Source organism: Schistocerca piceifrons, chromosome 1 (assembly GCF_021461385.2).
Source record: "Schistocerca piceifrons isolate TAMUIC-IGC-003096 chromosome 1, iqSchPice1.1, whole genome shotgun sequence".
NCBI classification, from domain to species: domain Eukaryota; kingdom Metazoa; phylum Arthropoda; class Insecta; order Orthoptera; family Acrididae; genus Schistocerca; species Schistocerca piceifrons.
In genome coordinates, this window is record NC_060138.1 from 861,978,569 (window position 1) to 862,003,644 (window position 25,076).

At 41.7% G+C, this 25,076-nt stretch overlaps 1 protein-coding gene across 1 annotated transcript in view; it reads left to right on the forward strand.

The window, feature by feature from the left end:
- The window catches only part of LOC124795192 (protein lin-37 homolog), a 42,602-nt gene extending 18,614 nt beyond the window's left edge, over positions 1-23,988 (forward strand). Inside the window, exons 3-6 of the mRNA XM_047259100.1 lie at positions 6,243-6,443; positions 11,398-11,587; positions 19,387-19,535; positions 23,280-23,988. Of these exons, the coding sequence (XP_047115056.1) occupies positions 6,243-6,443; positions 11,398-11,587; positions 19,387-19,535; positions 23,280-23,295 (556 nt within the window). The 3' untranslated portion in view covers positions 23,296-23,988. The remainder of the gene's footprint in view (positions 1-6,242; positions 6,444-11,397; positions 11,588-19,386; positions 19,536-23,279) is intronic.
- The last annotated feature ends 1,088 nt before the right edge of the window (positions 23,989-25,076 follow it).

The window sequence follows — 25,076 nt, forward strand, 5'->3', positions numbered from 1 at the left end:
AGAGTTTTGTCAGGACTGTCTCTCCCAAGGCCGTCAGTAGTTCTAATGGAATGTTGTCTACTCCGGGGGCCTTGTTTTGATTCAGGTCTTTCAGTGTTCTGTTAAACTCTTCACACAGTATCATATCTCCCATTTCATCTTCATCTTCATCTACATCCTCTTCCATTTCCATAATATTGTCCTCAAGTACATCGCCCTTGTATAAACTCTCTATATACTCCTTCCACCTTTCTGCCTTCCCTTCTTTGCTTAGAACTGGGTTTCCATCTGAGCTCTTGATGTTCATACAAGTGGTTCTCTTGTCTCCAAAGGTCTCTCTAATTTTCCTGTAGGCAGTATCTATCTTACCCCTAGTGAGATAAGCCTCTACATCCCTACATTTGTCCTCCAGCCATCCCTTCTTAGCCATTTTGCACTTCCTGTCGATCTCATTTTTGAGACGTTTGAATTCCTTTTTGCCTGCCTCATTTACTGCATTTTTATATTTTCTCCTTTCATCAATTAAATTCAATATTTCTTCTGTTACCCAAGGATTTCTATTAGCCCTCGTCTTTTTACCTACTTGATCGTCTGCTGCCTTCACTACTTCATCCCTCAGAGCTACCCATTCTTCTTCTATTGCATTTCTTTCCCCCATTCCTGTCAATTGTTCCCTTATGCTCTCCCTGAAACTCTGTACAATCTCTGGTTTAGTCAGTTTATCCAGGTCCCATCTCCTTAAATTAGCACCTTTTTGTAGTTTCTTCAGTTTTAATCTACAGCTCATAACCAATAGATTGTGGTCAGAGTCCACATCTGCCCCTGGAAATGTCTTAAAATTTAAAACCTGGTTCCTAAATCTCTGTCTTACCATTATACACTCCTGGAAATTGAAATAAGAACACCGTGAATTCATTGTCCCAGGAAGGGGAAACTTTATTGACACATTCCTGGGGTCAGATACATCACATGATCACACTGACAGAACCACAGGCACATAGACACAGGCAACAGAGCATGCACAATGTCGGCACTAGTACAGTGTATATCCATCTTTCGCAGCAATGCAGGCTGCTATTCTCCCATGGAGACGATCGTAGAGATGCTGGATGTAGTCCTGTGGAACGGCTTGCCATGCCATTTCCACCTGGCGCCTCAGTTGGACCAGCGTTCGTGCTGGACGTGCAGGCCGCGTGAGACGACGCTTCATTCAGTCCCAAACATGCTCAATGGGGGACAGATCCGGAGATCTTGCTGGCCAGGGTAGTTGACTTACACCTTCTAGAGCACGTTGGGTGGCACGGGATACGTGCGAACGTGCAGTGTCCTGTTGGAACAGCAAGTTCCCTTGCCGGTCTAGGAATGGTAGAACGATGGGTTCGATGACGGTTTGGATGTACCGTGCACTATTCAGTGTCCCCTCGGCGATCACCAGTGGTGTACGGCCAGTGTAGGAGATCGCTCCCCACACCATAATGCCGGGTGTTGGCCCTGTGTGCCTCGATCGTATGCAGTCCTGATTGTGGCGCTCACCTGCACGGCGCCAAACACACATACGACCATCATTGGCACCAAGGCAGAAGCGACTCTCATCGCTGAAGACGACACGTCTCCATTCGTCCCTCCATTCACGCCTGTCGCGACACCACTGGAGGCGGGCTGCACGATGTTGGGGCGTGAGCGGAAGACGGCCTAACGGTGTGCGGGACCGTAGCCCAGCTTCATGGAGACGGTTGCGAATGGTCCTCGCCGATACCCCAGGAGCAACAGTGTCCCTAATTTGCTGGGAAGTGGCGGTGCGGTCCCCTACGGCACTGCGTAGGATCCTACGGTCTTGGCATGCATCCGTGCGTCGCTGCGGTCCGGTCCCAGGTCGACGGGCACGTGCACCTTCCGCCGACCACTGGCGACAACATCGATGTACTGTGGAGACCTCACGCCCCACGTGTTGAGCAATTCTGCGGTACGTCCACCCGGCCTCCCGCATGCCCACTATACGCCCTCGCTCAAAGTTCGTCAACTGCACATATGGTTCACATCCACGCTGTCGCGGCATGCTACCAGTGTTAAAGACTGCGATGGAGCTCCGTATGCCACGGCAAACTGGCTGACACTGACAGCGGCGGTGCACAAATGCTGCGCAGCTAGCGCCATTCGACGGCCAACACCGCGGTTCCTGGTGTGTCCGCTGTGCTGTGCGTGTGATCATTGCTTGTACAGCCCTCTCGCAGTGTCCGGAGCAAGTATGGTGGGTCTGACACACCGGTGTCAATGTGTTCTTTTTTCCATTTCCAGGAGTGTATAATCTATCTGATACCTTTTAGTATCTCCAGGGTTCTTCCATGTATACAACCTTCTTTCATGATTCTTGAACCAAGTGTTAGCTATGATTAAATTATGCTCCGCGTAAAATTCTACCAGGTGGCTTCCTCTTTCATTTCTTACCCTCAATTCATATTCACCTACTATGTTTCCTGCTCTCCCTTTTCCTACTCTCGAATTCCAGTCACCCATGACTATTAAATTTTCATCTCCCTTCACTACCTGAATAATTTATTTTATCTCATCATACATTTCATCAATTTCTTCGTCGTCTGCAGAGCTAGTTGGCATATAAACTTGTACTACTGTAGTAGACGTGGGCATTGTGTCTATCTTGGCCACAATAATATGTTCACTATGGTGTTTGTAGTAGCTTACCCATACTCCTATTTTTTTATTCATTATTAAACCTACTCCTGCATTACCCTTATTTGATTTTGTATTTATAACCCTGTATTCACCTGACCAAAAGTCTTTGTTCCTCCTGCCACCGAACTTCACTAATTCCCACTGTATCTAACTTTAACCTATCCGTTTCCCTTTTTAAATTTTATAACCCACCTGCTCGATTAAGGGATCTGACATTCCATGCTCCGATCCGTAGAACACTAGTTTTCTTTCTCCTGATAACGACATCCTCTTGAGTAGTCCCCGCCTGGAGATCCTAATGGGGGACTATTTTACCTTCGGAATATTTTACCCAAGAGGACGCCATCATTATTTAATCATACAGTAAAGCTGTATGCCCTCGGGAAAAATTACGGCTGTAGTTTCCCCTTGCTTTCAGCCGTTTGCAGTACCAGAACAGCAAGGCCATTTTGGTTAGTGTTACAAGGCCAGATCAGTCAGTCATTCAGATTGTTGCCCCTGCAACTACTGAAAAGGTTGCTGCTCCTCTTCAGGAACCACACGTTTGTCTGGCCTCTCAACAGATACCCCTCCGTTGTGGTTGCACCTACGGTACGGCTGTCTGTATCGTTGAGGCACACAAGCCTCCCCACCAACGGCAAGGTCCATGGTTCATTGGTGGGGGCCTTCTAATGTAATCCCTACTATAAGCAATGGATCAAAGTGTTACTGAAATATTAAAACAACTTTATGGAAAACAACTTGTATGTACATTGTTATCTGGTGTTGAAGGTAACATAAGTCATTTTTTTTATCAAGCAAATGAATTAAAGGAGTCAACTGTTACTTGGTTGTCCTTGTATTGGTTTTGATTGAAAGGAAGACTTTGAACAAAATTCGGATCAGAATACTGAAACAGAGGGATGAAAATTCAGTAACTGGTTTGGATGATTCTGTGTGGAGGATTTAAGTGAACTAGGGACAAACACAAAATATGCCAGGAACATGGCTCTGATGATAGGATAAAGTGGCTCACTTGTGACAGTAATGATCAAGGTTTTCAGATAATGTTGAATGACAAAATTGTTGAAAACATATTGCACGCAAACGAACGGCAGGAAATGCAAAAAGATGAAACATAAGAAAATGTGGATGTGGAAAATGATGCAGGACCACCTCACGTGAAAGCATTTCAAGGTCTGGAAATGGCTTTCAAACGGTTCAGAAAACAGTGCGGGATACCATGAATATGCTACAATTAAATCGAATTCATAATGTAGCAGCAATGAAGAAGAAAAATGTTTGTCAGATGACAGTTACCAAATATTTTTAAATAAAGATTGTCCTGTGTAACTTGTTTGGTATTTCATGAGTAAGGTTGCAGTATTGTAGAAATTTTAAGAAAATATACAAAACTGTGTGTCTAATTTCTTTATAAACATTTATTTTTGTTGTTTTTAATAAGTTTAATTAATTTTCGTGTTTTGAATAAACATCTAACATTCTGTATTAACCCTAGAAAGATAACCATACAGTAACGTACCTAAAAGATATAATTTATTGTTGAGGTTACAGTATCTTTCTCATCACGCTGTCTATGGTGTGAATTGGTGGGCAGTCTGTTGTATTTGTGTCCAGTAAAAAAGATGCATGAGTAGTAGTCATGTTTTAAATCCAGCCTAAAACTGTTTCTCATGGACAACCCCTTCAATTTCATGGATGAATTTTTATTTAAAACTGGTAGCCAGAAAAAATAATTTTTAAATGTAGTTTCATGACTAGAGCTAAAACAATTTCACTCATGTCAACACTAATTACTTACACATATCCTGTAAACTGACTTGTCCCACATCATTTTGATAAAAGAATTGTTCTAATTGTCTACAGACCATGTAATTGACTTACTAGTTGTATGGTGTGAACATCTGAACTGGACATTGGGGACTCATCTGGCTGGTTTCCTTAATCCTCATTAGGCAGTAATTAAGACCTCTCTACTCAGCTCTCAAAAGAGTTTTTTGCTATTAAATATGGGCATGCACCAATGAAGTAGTAGTATTGGTAGTAGTAAGGGAACACTCCATCTAGCCTTTCTGTTGATGACAACACTTTCTTAATTGCACAGAAAGTTCTGGTTGAAAATTACGAATTATTTAGGAATAAAGGAGGTGACTCACCAAAAGACAGAAGCACTGTGTCATCAATAGGCACACAAACAAATGGGGCAGAGCTTTGCTAGCTTTTGGAATGTATTTCCTTTTTCTAGCTGTAGGAAAAACGTGCACACAAACACCCATACACTTACTCTCATGCATGCGCCTGTCTCCCTACATTATGCTCACTTGACTGCCAGGTCTTTACTGGCCCTTGGTGAGTGTACTGTGGGGAGGTGCAGTGGCTGCAGTAGAGCTGGTATATGACATGGCTGCTTTCACAGGTGGCTCGGCCTGTAATGGGGTAGGATAAGTCCATGACAGGACTGGGGTAAATGGTGCTGGGTGGGTGGATTGGGCAGGTCTTGCATCTGGCTTTTTCACAGATTGGTCCTCCGTGGCAGGGGATCAGGGGTTGGAGTGGCATATGGATGGACTAGGATGTTGTGGAGGGTGGGTGGATGGTGGAACACTAGTTTTGGAGGGGTTGGAAGTATCTTGAGTAGGATGTCCCTCTTTTCAGGACATGATGATAGATAATTAAAGCGCTGATGAAGGACATTGTCCAGTCATTCCAGTTCGGGGCGGTATTGAGTGACAAGGGGGTTGCTTTTTTGTGGTTGGTTCTTGTTATGGATATGAGGATCAGATGTGTGTGTGTGTGTGTGTGTGTGTGTGTGTGTGAGAGAGAGAGAGAGAGAGAGAGAGAGAGAGAGAGAGAGAGAGAGAGAGAGAGGGGGGGGGGGGGGGGGGGTTGATATGAAACTGGAAATCTGCTTGTGATTCAAGTGTGGAGGGTATTGCCTGTCTGCAGATGCATCTACCACGGGTGGCAAGGCTGTATTCACCCCATTCCACACACACACACACACACACACACACACACACACACAGAGAGAGAGAGAGAGAGAGAGAGAGAGAGACACACACACACACACACACACACACACACACACACACACACACACACACTGCAGTGGGCCCACCGTGGGCTAGTAAAGAGCTGGCAGTTGTGTAAACACAGTTTAGGGAGACAGGCATGTTTTTCCTACAGCTAGAAAAAGGAAGTGCATTCCGAAAGCTAGCCAAGCTCTGTACCTTTCGTTTGTGTACCTGTCGATGACACAGCGCTTCTGCCTTTCAGTGAATTGTTTCCTTTATTCCTTTTTTAATTGCATATTTGTTATCTATGTCTGGATAATACAGATAAACCATTACAAAAAGCCAGTTAACAATGTTACCAAGGTAGATCACTGTTTTAGGACTCTTTTAGACTTGCAGACTGAAACTACGTGTGCTGTCTTTGTGTTATGTAATGCTAATTCGTAGGACTGATACTTATAAGTGTGCTTTGCAGATAGTGCCTCTGAAAATGTTAAACAAGGTATTTTTTCCTTGCATAAGCTTATTTGCACAGATAAATGTTTCTCTTGTACACAGGGAAACCATTAACAGATCTCGGACACAGCGCAAGCGACGTCGACGTGAAACCATTAAAGAAGGGGATTTCCATCACACTTATGTGATGAAGCTGTTTGATAGAAGCGTTGACCTGGCCCAGTTCAAGGAGGATGCTCCATTGTACCCAGTGTGCCGTGCCTGGATGGCTAATCAGCCACATAACACAAACCTTGTACCAAAGTGAGTACCTGGTATGTTTACTAACAGGTACCTCGCTATAAGGCAAGATAAAGATCTCCACAGGTTATTTTACAGTTATAGTTATAAAGCTCTGATAACAATTTGGGTCTGGTGCATTTTCAAAGAAATTTGTGTAATAATAACATCTAACCCAATTTATGATTGCAACTTTAAATAATGTGGTATTATTAGAAGTGGTTGAGTGCCATCCATTGTCATATTTTGCATAATATTTAGCCAGTATCAGCCATTGATTTGAAGTGAAATGGGAGAGTAATGCTTGTTAGGTTCTATTCTAAAATATTCTATTTTATTAAGTAAGCCACATGTGTGCCTTGGGTGCTACTGTACTGGATGGTGGTGCAATTTCATGAGTCTCGGGGATTAGTGTCTTGACTAACGTGCCTCTATTGTGAGAGGACTGTACAAAATTTTATTAAAAATTACGTGCTTTATGAGAATGGGAGGGAGGCAGTTCAAATGAAACATTTGTTAGTTGGCAACTTCTGAGGCACTTGCTACACCCTGTTCAATAAGTCTTGTTCAGATAAGTGGGGCTCTGTTTGGATCAACTCAGGTAATGCCGGACGTGCTTGGAGAAATTCTGTAAGCTCATCTGATATTACCTGAATGATACAATTTCAGGACATTGGATTGAAAGAGGAGGAGCAGAAGATGAACTTCATCACCAGTGGCCTCCAGACCCCACACCTAGTGCATTTTATCTGTGAAGTTATGTGAAAGACTGTGTTTTTATCCCCCTCTATGCCTGACACAGTGAACATGCTTAGAGAAATTCTGTAAGTTCATCTGACGTTACCTAAATGACACCATTCCAGGACGTTGGATTGGAAGAGGAGAAGCAGAGGATGAACTTCATTGCTGATGGCCTTCCAAGTCTCCAGACCTCACATCTTGTGACTTTTATCTGTGAGATTACATAAAAGACAGCACTTTTATCTCCCCTATGTCTGCAGCATTGCATAGTTGAAGCTGTAAATTTGATGATGACAGATCCCTGCTTTGTGTGTGGCAGGAAATGAGCCACCAGTATGATATTTGTCAATAAATACATGGTGCTGGTATTGAATGCTTAATGATTTGAACTTTTCTCTTTCCATGAACATTCGAATTGTGTTTCTATCTTTTGTAGTTTGGAAGCAATGAATGTTTGTAATCTGTTCCTTCTTTTTGAATAGTCCTATAGTTAAATCACTCCAGTCTAAAGAGATATAGTCCCCAGAAAAAGTGCATGAAAAATGCCTGGACTGTAATGAATAAGACAACACACTCAGTTTTAGTGAGGAAGTTGTTGATGTGATTGAAAGTCCAAAACATATTGAGATTGGTCACTGTGAAACATTTATTCACACATTTCAGTTACCTGAGTTCATTCACCTGGTAGCAACATCATGTATCACTAACCCAATGCACTATTTCAAATGAGACACCACCACAGCAAGCAATGGATGTGTGACGTGGAAAATGTGGTCAAACAGTACGTGATGATGGACACTCTTGCTCAGGTTCTCCATTTTGTTTGAACTGCAAAAACAATTCTGCTGTTTGGAATCTTTACTGTCGATTATATATTAATGAAAAAAAATTTGAGGAATTAAGTCACAAGAAGAATGCCTCATTGGGAAGTAAAACTTTACCTTTTTTTGTATTCTCAGAAAGCACTAAGCTTTCTAATATCGTTCTTCAGTAACTAAACAGAAATTTGTAAAAGGATTCCTCAATACATACTTTACCAACTTAAATTGCTGCAAAAACTTGCATGTGCAAAAGCATTTTGAAGTTGCTGTAAAGGCAGTGGTCTCACCCATCACCCACCCTGCTCCCCAAACCAACGTCAATACTCACAGGATATCCCTGAAACCACAAATTCATCTCTGCAGACATGGAGCAAAGTTAAGCCGTCTTCATTACAACTAAACAATGATGATCACCATTGAAGGAGAATGTTGTACCAAAGAACTCAATAATGAAAAGAAAATATTACATTTGAAGTCCACCCAAGGGAATCTGCAAACCCCTCCAATAACTTACCTTCTGCCACAACCGCCTCACTTTGACAGTGGCAAAGAAAATATGAAACTTTTTTTTAAAGCCATTGGTAGTGTAACATCAATAATAAGGAGTTCCTATTAGTGTTCCTTATTTGTGGTTGATGTTGCAATCTTCTTCTCTTCTTCAAACCTCAGTTATCTCTCAGAATTTACAACTGATCGTTAAGAAGCTGGAGAAATGGGCAGACAATACTGGTACTAGATTTTACACTGAAAAGAAATCTGTGTACTTTTTCTCTGTGTGTGTCTTGTTTTTACATTTCCAGAAATGAAACTGAAGATGCCATTGGCCTTATGCCTAATCAAAAAATTTGTTGGTTGCCACACTTGAGGTATCTGAAAGAACAGTCCATTTAAGTGCATAATATTTGATAACACACAAGAGAAGGAGTGGACAGAATACCTCAGCCCCAATTTGCAAATCAGCTTGGGTTCTGAAAAACATTGGCAATGCAAAACTGAACTTTGTCTTCATTCAAGATAACCTTAATCCTATAGATAGAGATAACTGAGTTGTTTATAAATGAAAAACACAAATTTTCGATGTTCTCCAGTATTAATTTATTTAATGAATCAGTTTTTGGCTCATGAGGTCACCTGTAGAAGGTAACTATTCCATTAATGTCGAATTAATGTTGCTAATACTAAGGGCGTTTGAAAAGTATGTGCAAAGTCCGAGAGGTGGCACCTCCGGCGCGTATCGAGGTCATGTTTAGTTAGTAGCATCTTTGGAAAGAATGCACACCAAGTTTCAGCCATAGTGGTCTATTTCTTTGATTTGGCATTCGTGTGAATCAAAGAAGTCGAGTGATTGTCAAAAAACGGACGAAAAAGAATTTTGTGTGGTGATTAAACACTACTTTATGAAAGGCAAAATGCTCAGGAGACTAAAGAGAAGCTTGATAAAGATTACGGTGAATCTGCACTTTCGATTAGAACAGTTTATAAGTGGTTTCAAAATTTTCGGAGTGGCCATATGGGCACAAGTGATGCTGAACGTTCTGGACACCCTGTGGCGGTTACGACTCCAGAAATCATTGGTAAAATCCATGATATGGTGATGGATGACAGAAGAGTTAAGGTGCGTGAGATTGCTAGTGCTGTGGGCATATCGAATGAACGGCTACATAATATTTTTCATAAACATTTGGACATGAGAAAGCTATCTGCAAGATGGGTTCCGCGATTACTCACACTTGACAAAAAATGGAATCGTGTGAAGTGTTGCAAGAATGGTTTGCAGCTGTTCAGGAAGAATCCGCAGGACTTTAAGCATTGTTTCGTCACTGTGGATGAAACATGGATACATTACTATACTCCTGAGACCAAACAACAATCTAAACAATGGGTTACCAAGGGAGAATCTGCACCAAAAAAGGCAAAGACCATTCCTTCGGCCAGAAAGGTTATGGTGACTTTCTTCTGAGATTCGCAAGGGATAATCCTCGTCGACTATCTGGAAAATGGTAAAACTATTACAGGTGTATATTATTCATCGTTGTTGGAACATTTGAAAACCAAGCTACAAGAAAACCGCCGGCAGTTAGACCGCAAAAATTTCCTTTTCCATCACGACAGTGCACCAGCACACATCTGAGCAGTTGTGGTCACAAAATTAATGGAAATAGGATTCCGACTCATTTCACATCCCCCCCTATTCTCCAGACTTGGCTCCCTCGGACCACTATTTGTTCCCCAATTTGAAGAAATGGCTGGCGGGACAAAGATTTTATTCAAAGGAGGAGGTGATTGCAGCAACTAATAGCTATTTTGCAGACTTGGACAATTCCTATTATTCGGAAGGGATCAACAAATTAGAACAGTGTTGGACAAAGTGTATAAGTCTAAGAGGAGACTATGTTGAAAAATAAAAAAGGTTTACCCCCAAACACGTTAGTAGTTTTTATTTTGGCACGAACTTTTCAAACGGCTCTTGTATATAAACATGGTCAGACTATTAACACATTCTTAGTGTAGAAAAATCATAATAGTACACACAGTGGTGGCTTGTGCAAAATTTTACCAATGTGCTACAATTTAGTGCCCTATAACCTTTTGACTTATAAGGGTATTAATTGAGAGTAAATTGGATATATTATTTTTACATAAATAAATTTAAGTTTAAATATATTTGAATTTTGTAATTAATCATTAACATGGCAAAGAATAAAATAAAATGAAAAAAATCATGGTAAAAACGAGAATTGAACCTGACCCAACAAATTGCCAGTAAGAGTACTTGATCACTCGGACACGGCACTGTTAGGTTAACTGCTCCCCAAAAATTCCTCATACTCTGTTCTTACACGATATGTTACACAAACACTTTCAAAGAAAAATACTGACCTGGTGCTGTGAGCAACATAGCACTCATAGTGCTAGAAGGGATGACATAACATCAGAGCACGCGCAATCAAAAACAGGCAGCTGTGTCCCATCACTGTGTACCAAGGGTGACCATCATTTCAGCAGTAGACACTGATTTCAAATCATCATGGAGAGAGCACTACAGAACAGAACATGTTTTCATCCATTTTATTTGTGTTCCAGCATGCCTTCAAAGAGAAATTCTTAATTTTAGTGTGATTTCTTTCTTGCACTCAATGGGAAATAGCATAATTTTAGTGAAATTACTGGCTTGCTTCCCAAAAGAAATGACATAATTTTAGTGCAATATTTACAGTGTGTCCTAGTACATTAGCGCATGATAACTGGCGAGCACTGAGTACACATAAATTTTTGCATGATATTTATGGTTTGTGTTCAAACATATTTATGCAGGAGTGGCAATGATTTTTCTCTCTCTACTTAGCAGGTAACTTTCTAGCTAATAGAAGTTAGAATCCCTGACAGCTGTAGTGATGATGTGATTTACATTGTAGGATGCGAACACCTACGCCAGAACCACCTTCGGAGGATGTAATGGAACAAAATGCAAAGGATCCTGTACGCAACATGTACAAGATGCCTCCTCCAGAACCCCTGCAGTTAGACCAAAAGAACTATCAAGTCAACATTCGAATACCGTCACCGTTACCCAGGGAATGTACAGAGGATATTATTCTTGATTATGTGAGTGTTAATTGCAGTACATATTACTATTGTAGCATTGACATGTTGTGTAATATTTTATTTTACCTTGAGAGAAGTAATATTTCATACTACTTTGTACAAACTATGAAGCACAAACTGAGCTTTACACAATTTAAATAAGATCTATATTAATAATAAAACTCTAAAATCATTGTGTCTGTGTGTTTGAACATGCTTAACTTGAATGTAACTCCATCCTCATTGGCCTTGACATTGCTTGCTGGTTTCAGTGAGTCTACAGAAAGGTGGGAGAATTACTTGCGCCCATTCTTGGTGCACTGCCAGGCAAGGAATATCAATGATCCAGTATATAAGGCAGCCTTGCTGTAGTCCATCAGAGTGGGTTTATAAGAAGTAATCAAAATTGAGCCTGACACTGAGGTCGAGAAACTCCCCTTTGATGAGGTTTGTCACTTGCTGATACAGTATTTTGGACATGAAACCCGTGTGGTGACAGAATGGTTGCACTTAACCCTGCCCCACAAGTGATCTGGACAGTTGTTTGCAGCCTGGATCACTGATTTGCAGGCTCTCTCTTGCAAGTGTCATTTTGTGTTCTAAATGTGCTACCTCTTATGCAGACTCACTAGCCTGCTTAGCATCTTGAGGTTAAGACCCTGTCTGACCCTTTTTTAGCCAATGTTGCCCAGATTTGAGACTCATGAGCTGATGGCGACGGCAGCGGACATCCTTTCTTGTAATTGGGAGGTGGCTCAGTTACCTGTGCACGGAAAATGGCCCCAAGTGGTAACCTCAGGTGGCCCCACCACCGCCAAATTACATTGTGTTGACACTGTCAACTTCAGCACAGTGGCCTTGCTTCACTACCTGCCTTCACCCACACCAAACTCGGCGAATGCGCGACAGTCACAGCATCATGCTTCCTGCTATTGGCGGTTTTCAGATCCTCAGCATCATTCTTCTTCTGCTTGTTTGGTGAGCTAGCAGTCCTCTTCCTGTTGTCATTTGTTGCAGGTTCAGCGAGACTGACTGTATGTAGAAGCCTTGTATGGGGTATGCTGTCACATAGGCCATTTGGCAGCTGTTTGTGACAGTCACCAAGTGCAAGTCAGATATTGCATGACCCTGTGATTTCACTGGGCTCATGGGGCAGCCTTCACACGTTCATCCCAGTGTATTTTGTTAACATTTGTGGGGAGGTGGCTGGTTGAATTTCCAGGTGAAATGGGAGTGATGGTCAGCCTCATTAATTAAGATACGTGCAGGCTCTTGGAGTGCCCATAGTTGCAATGGGTGCTACATTTGGATGTGTCTTATAGTAAATAGTGCATTCTTTTGTGGGGGGAATTCTCTGTCTCCGCACTTTATGAGAATGGGGAACAGCGACTTATATCGTTAGTGGTCAATTCATCATTGGCACAAAATGTTTGGGCTTGTGCTTTTTCTGTTTTTGGCTTCCAAATTGTTAACGAGGTACATTATCATGATTTGGACTCCTTACTGTGGTCATACTGCCCACTATTGGAGAAAACTGTGGGCTGTTTCTGTTAAGCTGCTGGCCCCATTCCCTTTGCCATGCACGACAAGAAGATAAAGGCTGAGTTGCAGTGTTGGCAGGATCAGTGCTCAATCTCTCTTACTCCATTGAGATAGTTGACTACCCTTTTGGTAGTAATTCAAAAACTCAACAGTGCCGTGTGCTAGTCCAGTGATTTTAAACAGGTGGTCAGTGTGCAAGGTAAAGGTGTTGGCAAAGTTGTTGGAGGGCCAATATTTTTCACACATAAACTCGTGCAGCCTATGGTTACTGCTGAACGCAGCCTCTTGGACTTTCTTGGTCCTCAACACCCTGTTTGGGCTTTACCAGTTTAATCACTTACCTTTTGGAATTAATCACTTGATTTTCAGAGTCTCATGTATACCAGGAATTTATCAACATTATTTGGGGCAGTTGATTTAGGGCATTTCCCATTGCATCAATTACCTTGATGACATCTGGGTGAAGGGCCCTACCGTAGAGGAGCATTTACGAAACCTGCAATCAGTTTTCCAGCACCTCCTGGAAAATGTTCTTTATTGCAAGCTGGAAAAGTGCAGTTTTTCTCTCCAAAGAGGCATTTTTTTGGACATGTGCCTACCAAAGATGTCCTCGTTCCCATGGACAACGACATCACTGCCATCATCAGCTTGCCAGTGCAGCTCCGGTCTATTTTGAGTAAGATTTTGAGATATGCTCAGTTCTTTTCCCTGACCATGCACATCTGTCATCCTGTTTCCTTTTTCGCCAGAAGGGTGTTAAACTTTAACTTTTCTACAGATTTTCAGGTGGCTTTTCAGTCTCTCAAGCAGTGTTTGTGTTCCGTGCCCTGTGTGGTTTCTTTCACACTGGGTAATCCTTTAATCCTGGCCTGTAACACATCCCAGTATGGCATTGGTGCAGTCGTGTCCCATCAGAACTGGGATGGCACCAAATAGCCCATCACTTACGCATCGAAGATGCTTTCTGCTGCCATGCGTAATTATTCACAGTTGTAAAAGGAGCTGCTAGCTATTATTTTCAGTGTTAAAAAGTTTCACATTTTCTTATATGGAGCATCGTTCCTCCTCATCACTGACCTCAAGCTGCTGGTTTCTTTATTTGACCTTTGTTCCAAACTGCATGATAGGACTGGCCACTGATGGCAATGGTGGACCCTCTTTCTCATTAACTATTGTTAAGACATTCATTACCACACCACCGCCTAGCATGCCAATGCTGATGTGCTGTCGCAGCTACAGTTCAATCAGCAGGAGACTCTCATGTTCACGATGGATGGTGCCTTGCAGCACACATTGTTGGAGTTTCTGTTGACAGCACGAGAGGTCACAACAGCCGTGGGTGCTGACTGCTTCTATGGAAAATCATTTTGGCGTCCCAGATGGGTCAGCTGTAGTGCCTCTCTTTGGGAGCGGATTGGACATGGCATATGTTTCTCCTCTAATGTGATCAGCTCAATGTTGTCCAGAGAGTCCTCCTACTTGCCACGGAGGAGCTGTGCTGTTGAAAGGTCATACCAGTGGTGTGGTGCCCTTGCATACTCCAGGTACTGTATGTATTGCAATGGATATGACTCTATTATGTCGTTGGTGCGACATCGTGTCTACTGGCCAATGATGGATTGTGACACAGTACTTTTGGTGGAGACCTGTGGGGCCTATGCACAAAATCAGTCTGTACTACGGTGCTAGTTCATTCCTTGGGCAGTCCTGGGGCACCGTTGGGACAGTGCGCTCATATATTGCACAGGTCCTTTTTTGGTCAGCACATGGTTGTTACTGGTCGAGATACTGTTCAATTTCCTGTACTTAACCAAGATCTCCTCCACATCGATGACTGCCACTGTTTGCACATTGTCCGTTATTTTAGCCATTGAAGAAGCTCGATCCTCATGTCCGATAATGGTAGGCAGTTTGTGTCATGGGAGTTTGAAGACTTCTGCATTCACAATGATATCCAGCATCTGACTACCGCCCTGTTTTACCATGCTTCTAACTTGGAGGTGAACTGTTTTGTTTGTACCTTTAAGAACCAAATGAAGAAGTCAGTGTCTGCTTCTCCTCATAATGATGCATTGTTTAGGTGACAGTGGTCCACAGGTGCAGCCTGGTGGAACGTTCGCGTGAACACCAGCCGCAAGGTCTCCCGGATTTGTTGCACCCTTAGTTGCATGCCATGGACTGCTGCAGCCCACCACAATTTCCTCCCAGAGCTGCTGTTAAGGCCGATCCTTTGGCTGCCATGTGTTATGGTGGACCACAAAGGTTGCCAGTTGTTTGTGGTGGATGTGGATAGGGAGCATATGACCCGCAATGCGAATCAGTTACATCCACACACTATCATGAAATCACTGTCATGGTCGTCTGGCATCTGGCCAGTCGGATGGCAGGGTTGGTGACGACATTTTTCCGGGTATGGACCTCCACTTGTAGTGGTACGCGTACCCATTGCCACCCCCTTTGCACTCTCCACTATCCTTCTGTCACCTGCAGCCTTCAGCTCTAGTGACGACAAAGAAGACTGAAATTTCACTTAGCGTAAAAAACAGATATTATGGTTATTTACAAGGCACAGCATGTTGGTAAGTACTGGATGTAGAAAGGGAAGTTAGACTGCCAATAAACAATGGCAGCAGATGCAGAATATTCCAGAAGCTTCTCACATTCTACATAACATTGGGTGTGCCCCAGGGAAATGTGTTGGGACCCTGGCTATTCATATTATGTATTATTGACCTTGCAGACAAAATTAATAGTAAAATCAGGCTTTTTGCAGATGATGTAATTATATATAATGAAGTACTATCTGAAAGAAGCTTCATAAATATTCAGTTAGATCTTGATAATATTTCAATGTGGTGCAGAGATTGGCAACTTCCTCTAAATGTTCAGAAAGGTAAAATTTTGCACATCAAAAAACGAAAAAAACGTAGTATCCTTTGACTTTCGTATCAGTGAGTCACTGATGGAATCAGCCAACCCATACAAATATATTGGTTTAATACTTTGTAGGGATATGAAATGGAATGATCACATAGGTTCAGTCATGGGTAAGGCAGGTGGTAGACTTCACTTAATTGGTAGTATACTGGGGAAGTGCAATCAGTCTACAAAGGATATTGCTTACAAATCACTTGTGTGACCAGCTCTAGAACATTGCTCAGTTGTGTGGGACCCATACCAGATAGGACTAACGGGGGATATTGAACGTGTACAGAGAATGGCAGCAAGAATGGTCACATGTTTGTTTAATCCATGGAAGAGTGTCACAGAGACACTGAAGCAACTGAACTGTAAGAATCTTGAAGATAGGCATAGACTATACTGGGAAAGTGTATTAAGAACGTTTCAAGAAATGGCTTCAAATGATGACTCTAGGAATATACTACAACCCCCTATGTATCACTCTCATAGGGATAGTGAGGATAAGATTAGAATAAGTACTGGACACTCAGAGGCATTCATATTATCATTCTTCCCACATTCCATGCGTGAATGGAACAGAAAGAAACCCTAGTAACTAGTATAATGGGACGTAAACTCTGCCATGCACCTCACAGTGGTTTGCCGAGTATAGACATAGACGTAGATGTATGGAGAATGCCATATACCTGGGGCATCAAGTTTTCAGCCCCAGCAGTTGAATCGGTAGCAATTTGGTTTCCAGAAACACTGACATGCCACCTGCTATTTCGCTGACAACGTATTAAAATACACACATCAAAAAAAGTTTTGCGTCACCTCGGTTCTGAGAGTTTTGGAACCTGTACAGAAAATTGGAATAGAGGTCAACATAAACATCATTTGTGCCCTTTTTATTGCTCATGAAAACCACACATTGCATGTTGTACCACCATACAGCGAGACCTTCAGACATGGTGGTCCAGATTGCTGTACATATTGGTGCCTCTAATGCCCAGTAGCACGTCCTCTTGCATTGATGCTTGCCTGTATTCATTGTGGCATACAATCCACTAGTTCATCAAGGCACTGTTGGTCAAGATTGTCCCACTCCTCAACGGCAATTTGGCATGTGATTGGTGGGTCATGTCGTCCATAAACAGCCCTTTTCAATCTATCCCAGACATGGTTGATAGGGTTCATGTCTGGAGAACATGCTGCTCACTCTAGTCAAGTGGTGTCGCTATTGTGAAGGAAGTCATTCACAAGATGTGTACAATGGGGCTCGAATTTTCGTCCATGAAGATGAATGCCCCGCCAATATGCTGCCGATACTGTTGCACTGTCGGTTGGAGGATGGCATTCACGTAACATACAGCCATTACAGCGCCTTCCATGACCACCAGCGGCATATGTCGGTCCCACATAATGCCACCCCAAAACAGCAGGGAACCTCCTCCTTGCTGGACTGTGTGTAAGCCTGACCGGATTGCCTCTGGTTGAAGGCCTACGTGACACTCATTGGTGAAGAGAACATGATGCCAATCCTGAACGGTCCATTCGGCATGTTGTTAGGCCCATCTGTACCTTGCTGCATGGTGTCGTGATAGCAAAGATGGTCCTCGCCATTGACGTTGGGAGTGAAGTTGCGCATCATGCAGCCTGTGCACAATTTGAGTCATAACATGACGTCTGTGGCTGCACGAACAGCGTTATTCAGCATGGTGACTTTGCTGTCAGGGTTCCTCCAAGCCATAATCCATAGGTAGCAGTTATCCACTGCAGTAGTAGTCTTGGGCGGTTCCTGTCTCTCTGTATCTCCTCCATGTCTGACGACATCGCTTTGGTTCAGTCTGAGATGCCTGGACACTTCCCTTGTTGAGATCTCTTCCTGGCACAAAGTAACAATGCGGACTGCGGTATTGACTGTCTAGGCATGGTTGAACTACAGACAACACAAGCCATATACCTCCTTCCTGGTGGAATGACTAGAACTGATTGGCTGTTGGACCCCCTCCGTCTTATAGGCGCTCCTCGTGCATGGTTGTTTACATCTTGGGCTGGTTTAGTGACATCTCTGACAGTCAAAGGGACTGTGTCTATGATACAATATCCACAGTCACAGTCAACGTCTGTCTTCTCGAGTTCTGGGAACCGGAGTGATGCAAAGCTGTTTTTGATGTGTGTAAATGTATTATAAGGTTTCACATACCACAATTTTTTCAGATCTTTCTGAGACATCACAACATACTTTTGGAGAGAGTTGAAGTTAATGGCTTTAGAGGTTCAATGACTAAGTGGTTCACTTCATTTTTAACTGTTAGGAAGCAAAGGACCATGCTAGGGAGCGCTTGCAGCTCTCAAAATTACGGGACAAACTACTACTGGCATGTCACAGGATTCAATTCTGTGTATTCCTCTTCCACTATATAAATGACCTACCATCTTATTCTGATAGAGTGCACATTGTGCTCTTAGCTGCTGATGCAAGCATCATAACCAAGCTGAGCAGAGCTGTGGAAGCATGAGGAACAATAAAAGATATATTCAGAAGTATTGTTGATTGGTTCTCAGTAAATGGTCTATCATTGAACTTACAAAAAATACAATTCATTCAGTTCTGTACAAGGTGGGATATATCCTTAGCAGTATGAATGGGGAAAGGAAATACTTTAAACAGTTTGTTCAAACTTTCTGGGTGCACATATTTATCAGAACTTAAATTGGAAATCACTTACTTCAGTTCTTTTCCAGCACCAGAGTTGACAACATTTGATCTAAGTGTCATTGCTGTTTTTGATTAGGAAAACATTTGAAAATAAGATTATGTTGCATGATTTCATATGGAATGGCCCCTTATTTATCCCTGTGCAAAATGTATTTTTGGAGCCAACATTTGCGTTTTGTCTTCCTCGTATTTAACTCTTACCACAGCTGTAATGCCGTAACCTGCACTATAATGTTAATACCCTCACATATTATGATTTCAGTTGATGCCATATTGAAAGCTGTGCAACTCGTAGAATTTGTGATGTCCTGTGTAAACGGTAGTTCACAGTGCCGCTACGAAATGCCCCAAGTAATGGCATCACATTAGTTGTGTGTGAACCTGGCTTCATTTTACTTTTCCTGTTCTAAGCTATTTCACCTTAAGAAAGTTTCACTTTCATGTGATGCATAGAATAAATGATTGGACTCAGCAGCTGCTTATTGTCTTAAGCTTATGATAATAACCAGTAATGTGCAGTAAATTGAGTATCGTAATAAATATCCATGTGTGAAGTACATCTGTATGTACTGTAGATGCGACATATTTTACAAATATAGATTTTAAGTCCATTGTTATGACAGACCTAACATTTGACTTTCTTTTGACATAGGACATACAGCCTGCTGTGCCAAAGGAGATGCTATTGCAAGAACATCTAACTCGCTGGGCAGCTGTAAGAAAAAAATGGATTGCAGCTGCTCAATATAATGAAAGTCGATATGGTGATAGTGGCAATATTCTCAGAGCAATATTCAAAAGGTATGGAGAGATTTTCACAGAATTTTGATTCTATTGCTGTAGTACTTCTGTTAAAATAAATATTGTCACACTGTAACCAGAATCAAGTCCAAATTTGAATACAGGGTCATCAGTAAAGTACAGCACTTGGCACCAAAACCACATGCATTACTGACATTACAAACATAAGAAATTTTGAGAACCATCTGGAAATGACAAACACTAAGAATATTTGCTCACAATCAGATTTGAACTAGTGGTGTGCAGCATGCCAGCTAGTGGTGATAACTGTTGCTCCTAACTGCATGCAGCTCAGCTTGTGGCATTGCTCCCTCTCCTGCAGAAACAGCGACCTGGGTTTTATTATTTTTTATTGGAGCCAAGTACTCTATCCCAGATCTAGACATTTTCAGTGTGCCTCTTTATGGCCTTGCTTGAGGATTCTTGCATTCAGGTCATGTTTGAAGGTAGCGTCTCAGATCTAAGATTCACAGTCTTTGAGTCTGTCTTCTGTTTCTTTGAAAGAAAAGCCCTCAGAATCAGCTTGCACCTTAATGTTCTGGGACTTTGTATGGAGAACTTGGATGAAATCTCTACACTTTTGTCTGCTTGGCAATGGATCATAATCCTGACTTCATATGTGACATTGATTAGCAACAAAGGAAATGGTACTGCCCAAAGTACCATTTTAGTAACTTTTCCAGTAGTCCCATTATCCCCACAGGCATAAAAATCCTCTTGGGCTGTATCCCACTGGTTGATGTTTGTCATTCTAGCTGTCTTTGTCCTTATAGGAGTTCAGAGTTCATATTTGAGCCAGTTTTATACTTCGTGTATCCATTGTCGTTTCAGCCTCACAACTTCAGAGCAGAAAGGACAGTGTAAAACCTATAGTGTTTTGCTTCACTATGGTGTATGCAGACGTCTAATAGCCTTCTGTTAGGCCTTTCATTAGCTGAGGATAGGCACTTATCATCGTGTAGGTGATGTAACAATGTGAAATTACCTCTGATATTAGTCTCGACTGGAAAACTTTCAAAATGATGCCTTCTACAATGAACTTTGCTATTTCTGGAGCTTCAGCATTTGATAGAGCTTTGATGACAGCATAGAAAGTGAGACCATCAGTGCAGACTATTATCCATAGATTCCCATTTGTCAACTTCAAGACATCGATTCCAGTCTGGTTGAATGGCAGTTTTGCAGCTGGATTTCGTATCATGTGTCCCGGAGGTAGTCAAGGCAAGTGCTTAAGTTGATGGCTCACATAGAGTCTTAACAAACTGCAAGGGACCTGTCCAGTAATATGTGCATCTGATTTTGTTTAGAGTATTCATGAATCCCAGGTGACCACATGTTGGAGTGGCATGGAAGCACTTTCAGGATAGCTAGCTGTAGAAGAGCTGGGATGATGAGAACCATTTACATCGTAATTGATCATAGCTCCTCTTAGTGTTACTAATTGGAATTCTCCTTTGATCGACTTCTCCTACTTCAAGGCGTCTGTGGCTCTCAGCAATGCTGGAGCTCCACTCTGTTCAGCAGAGTGTCATTCAGTGCAGCAGTGATGACTGAGATTTCACCCACACTGCTCAGTTATGTCAAAGGATTCCCTTAAAAGCTGTCAGCTCATGTTTGCGTCCACTTTTTATGCCACTGTGATGTCATACTCCTGAAGCTTCCTTCAGGCCATTCAACCCGCGTAGAGAACAGTGTGCATCACAGTGATGGTAATTTGCAAAATAAGATTGATGGCCCAATCAACTGCAAGGCACACATTCTTTGTTCTGAAGTGGTATGTCTTGGGTTTTGAGATCTCTGGAAGCACTGTCACCTTCCTGAATTTGGACTAGAACTACTAGTGTCGGTGTAAAGTTCTGTCTCAGGTGCATTTGAAAGATGATGTAGATTGGTGCTGAAGATCGATGCACCTTTTCAACATAATCAGTTACCAGTGTGAGAGGTAGCAGGATCAGTACCAAGCATCTTGCCAAATGTCGTGTCACAACCAGGATAGAGTTGATCTCTGAGTGCAGGTTCTGCAGTGAAGTAGAACACTTAGGACACTGAAAGCATTTTTATTACTATTGTATCTGTAATTGGAGAAACAACAAATAACGATTGGCATGAGTTCCAAATTCTGTTTATTGCCAACAGTTCCACAATAACAACACAACTTGGTGCTTGATCAAGAGCAGCGACTGGGCTGCAGAGTCCAAGTGCGGTATGGTAAACAGTCGTAGTGTAGCGTCGTTCCGGAGTGCGACGTCGACGTAGCACGTAGGTAGCCCAACACGAGACTGCCGGGCATGGCGGTGTATGCGGCTGGCTATATAGGGCGAGTGGCGGAGGAATATGCCCACTGTACCCGAGTCCGCTTGTCGTGTCTTGTTATGATTGGCGGCGCGGCCTCACGTAATTATCTCTCGGTAGGACGCCGGCCAAGGTTGCCATGACAGTGCGGAGGCACTCAGTGTGTGAGGCCCGTGCCTGCGCTGTACAGCTGTGTAGAGCTGCACATAAGCGGGGTGTGCTGGCCGTTGGCTGTATGACGTAAAGACCGTGGCCACGCAGCTGCAGGCGCCACCATGTGGGCATTGACTATACCACAATTACTGACACCAAATACAGACAGAACAGAACTGCCTTCTGGATGGAGGGTGCTCCTATTTACAGAAACATCAAATGCTCTAGAGTATGTAAAAATTATAAACATAAGAAGTCTGGAGCTTTCTAAAACTGACAAATACTGAGTAACAAATACATGCACATGATTAGTTTTGAACTGGTGATCCCCAGCGTGCCAGCCAGCAATGGTAACCGGAACTTCATACTCCTGACAATACTGTAAAATATGAGTTCTACAGAACAGATTGTACACACTAATCTTATTCCACGACAGCTTCCTCTGTTATGGAACCTTTGTGAAAGTAGCTAAATTGTGAACAAGATCCAAAAGGAAGTTATTGCTTTCAGCAACAAAAATGTAGAAAGAAAAGACAACTGCATTTTTTCAGAAGATTTATGTAGAACTTTCTTTCTCGGCTATATAGATAGAGTCATTCTGCTGCCACAGCACCCCAGATTTTCCAGATTTTGATTGGTTGGCATACTTGACTCCATGCACCAGCTGTTACCATTGGAATTAAAAGTTTTCAATTCTTCACAGTGAAAATGTAGTTGGGAAATCACTTGACAAAGTTAAAAAGTGTGTAAATTCTGAATAACTGCAAAAGAATGAAATAATCCCTAACTAGAGCATTGGTAGCTCTATGAGGCTCAGGCAGTTCATAGATGATGCTGTTATCTATAAGAAGGCTGCAATACCAAAAGACTGTAACAAAATGCAGGAAGACCTGCAGAGGATTGATGATTGGTGCTGTCTGCTTCCATCAACTGAAGAATTGCCATCCTACATAGTGGAGATGCGTATCAAGAAACAACAACGTTCTGTGATAGAGCGCTTTTTGATATACACAACAAATGACAGTCTGCCAAGCTGTATTGTTCCTTAAATGGCAGTACATGCCTCTCCAAGTCGTTTTACATGTTTTCCTATTATATGTTTTTTTTTTAGATTTTCATGTTTGGTATTATTCACTATTTTTAATTATCATATTCTACGGTTATAGAAACTGGATGGATCCCAACTCATGTTGAGCACCAGTAGTGCTGTGTATAGTTATGGTTTACTTTATTGTTAAGTTGTGAACTGCAGTTCAAAAATGATTCATTAGTAATAATTTTTTTTTCCTCTCATTTTAGGGCCCAGAATCTCTGAGATGAAAGGGAGGACATGGACTGTACAAAGAAAAATATGTTGATGTGCAACCTTAAGTACCAGTCATCCTGATTTTTGTATGAAGGAACAAAGGATGCATTTAAAGCAACATGGTGCACATAGAACTGTTACCCTATCGTTGTGTATGCTTTGCATATATATAAAAAAACTGTGGTTAAGGAATACACACACAGTAAGCATCCATAGTTGCTAAGTAAACTTCAGGCAGTCCATTTTCAGAACTCATCATTTTTTGTGCCTTTGTGATGTTTAGCATCTCTTGTACTCACTGAATAGTGATCATTACTCATATCAATACTATATTCCATTCTACTTTTTTCAACAACTTATGAACATATTTCTTTGAGGATTGTTCTTTCTCCACTGGTGAAATACCAATTCTTTGATCTCCAAATATTTAATACAGCTAAAACTGACACACCTCTAAATTATTTCCCTCAGAAGATTAAATTTTTGTAGAATTTATATCATCAGTGGACTGTGTAAAATATGCAATTTAATAGTAATTGTTGTATATGTGTGTACCTTACTGTGTGTGATGAAACTAGAATGTAGAATACTGTCAAAAATTTGAGTGACTGCCAGACAGTAACAGCTAAGATGTTAATTGTGTTCAGATAGAACTCAAAATTTTGTTCAGATGGTATAAATATATTTGAAATTTTAAAAGTTTTTACATCATTTTTTTTCTTTTATGCCTTACAATTTACAGTTGTTTTGGTGATTGGGCCAAGAAAATTGCAGCTAAAATAAGAAGACAACACTAGTAACAAGTAATTTCGGTAACGTTCTGTTATGGTCGATTCAGTAAAATGATTAGAAATTAAGGAAGCTCAGAAGATTGGTGCATGTTTGACTCTTTATTTTTAACCAGAAATATAACCTCACTCAAGTAACTCCATCGCAAATTATGAACGTAGGAATACATTGCACAAACAGCTGATATTAAAGTAATTGTCAGTGTAAAATAATAGAGCAGTTCTCAGAATGAAACAAATGGTTTGAACATTACAGTGCTTTACCAGGCACAGACTTAGGTGGTTTTATGTCTAGTCTTCCTCTGGCCTAATAGCTGGCTCACTTGACCTTTCATGACAGTGAACATAGAATCTATACACAGGTCAATGTATCATTTTTACAAGTCACCCTGTATTGCTCCAGCGAAGTTACAGTCATCATGCAATTTGAACAAGAGACCATTATTTTATAGTTTGATGCACTGTTGGTTTATCATAAACTGATGTACAACAGTGATTGTACATACCTTGGTGTAGATTATAATTTTAAAATTTTGTCTTTGGGTTAAAATGGGAGAATATGCACTGTGGTGAGAACAAATCTTCTGGTACCTAAAATTAGACAATTGCACAGATGTCTTAAATTGGAAGTGACAAATTCCTGGGCTGCGTGGACATGTCATTTCATCTACTTCTTTATGGTAGTGCAGAGATACTCGTAGTGCCTCCTTCTTTTCTTGCATACTTTGTGCCAGAAAGAACTGAACAGGGCTGGTAGGGGAAGTGGTTTTGGTCAAAGATATCATTCTTAAATTCAGTGTTCAACTGCAGAAGTGCTCATTGTGAGGAAATAAAATTGCAAGCACAGTTCTGAGAAGCACGCTGAAAACAGCCAGTGAGCCATTGTGACCTTGTGCTGTGACGTAGCTGCAGATTACTTACACACAAACCAATGGCAACACTAACACCATGTAAAACAGCTCAGTGCTCCAGAAATGTTAGGTCTTCATCCTCACAGCTGGA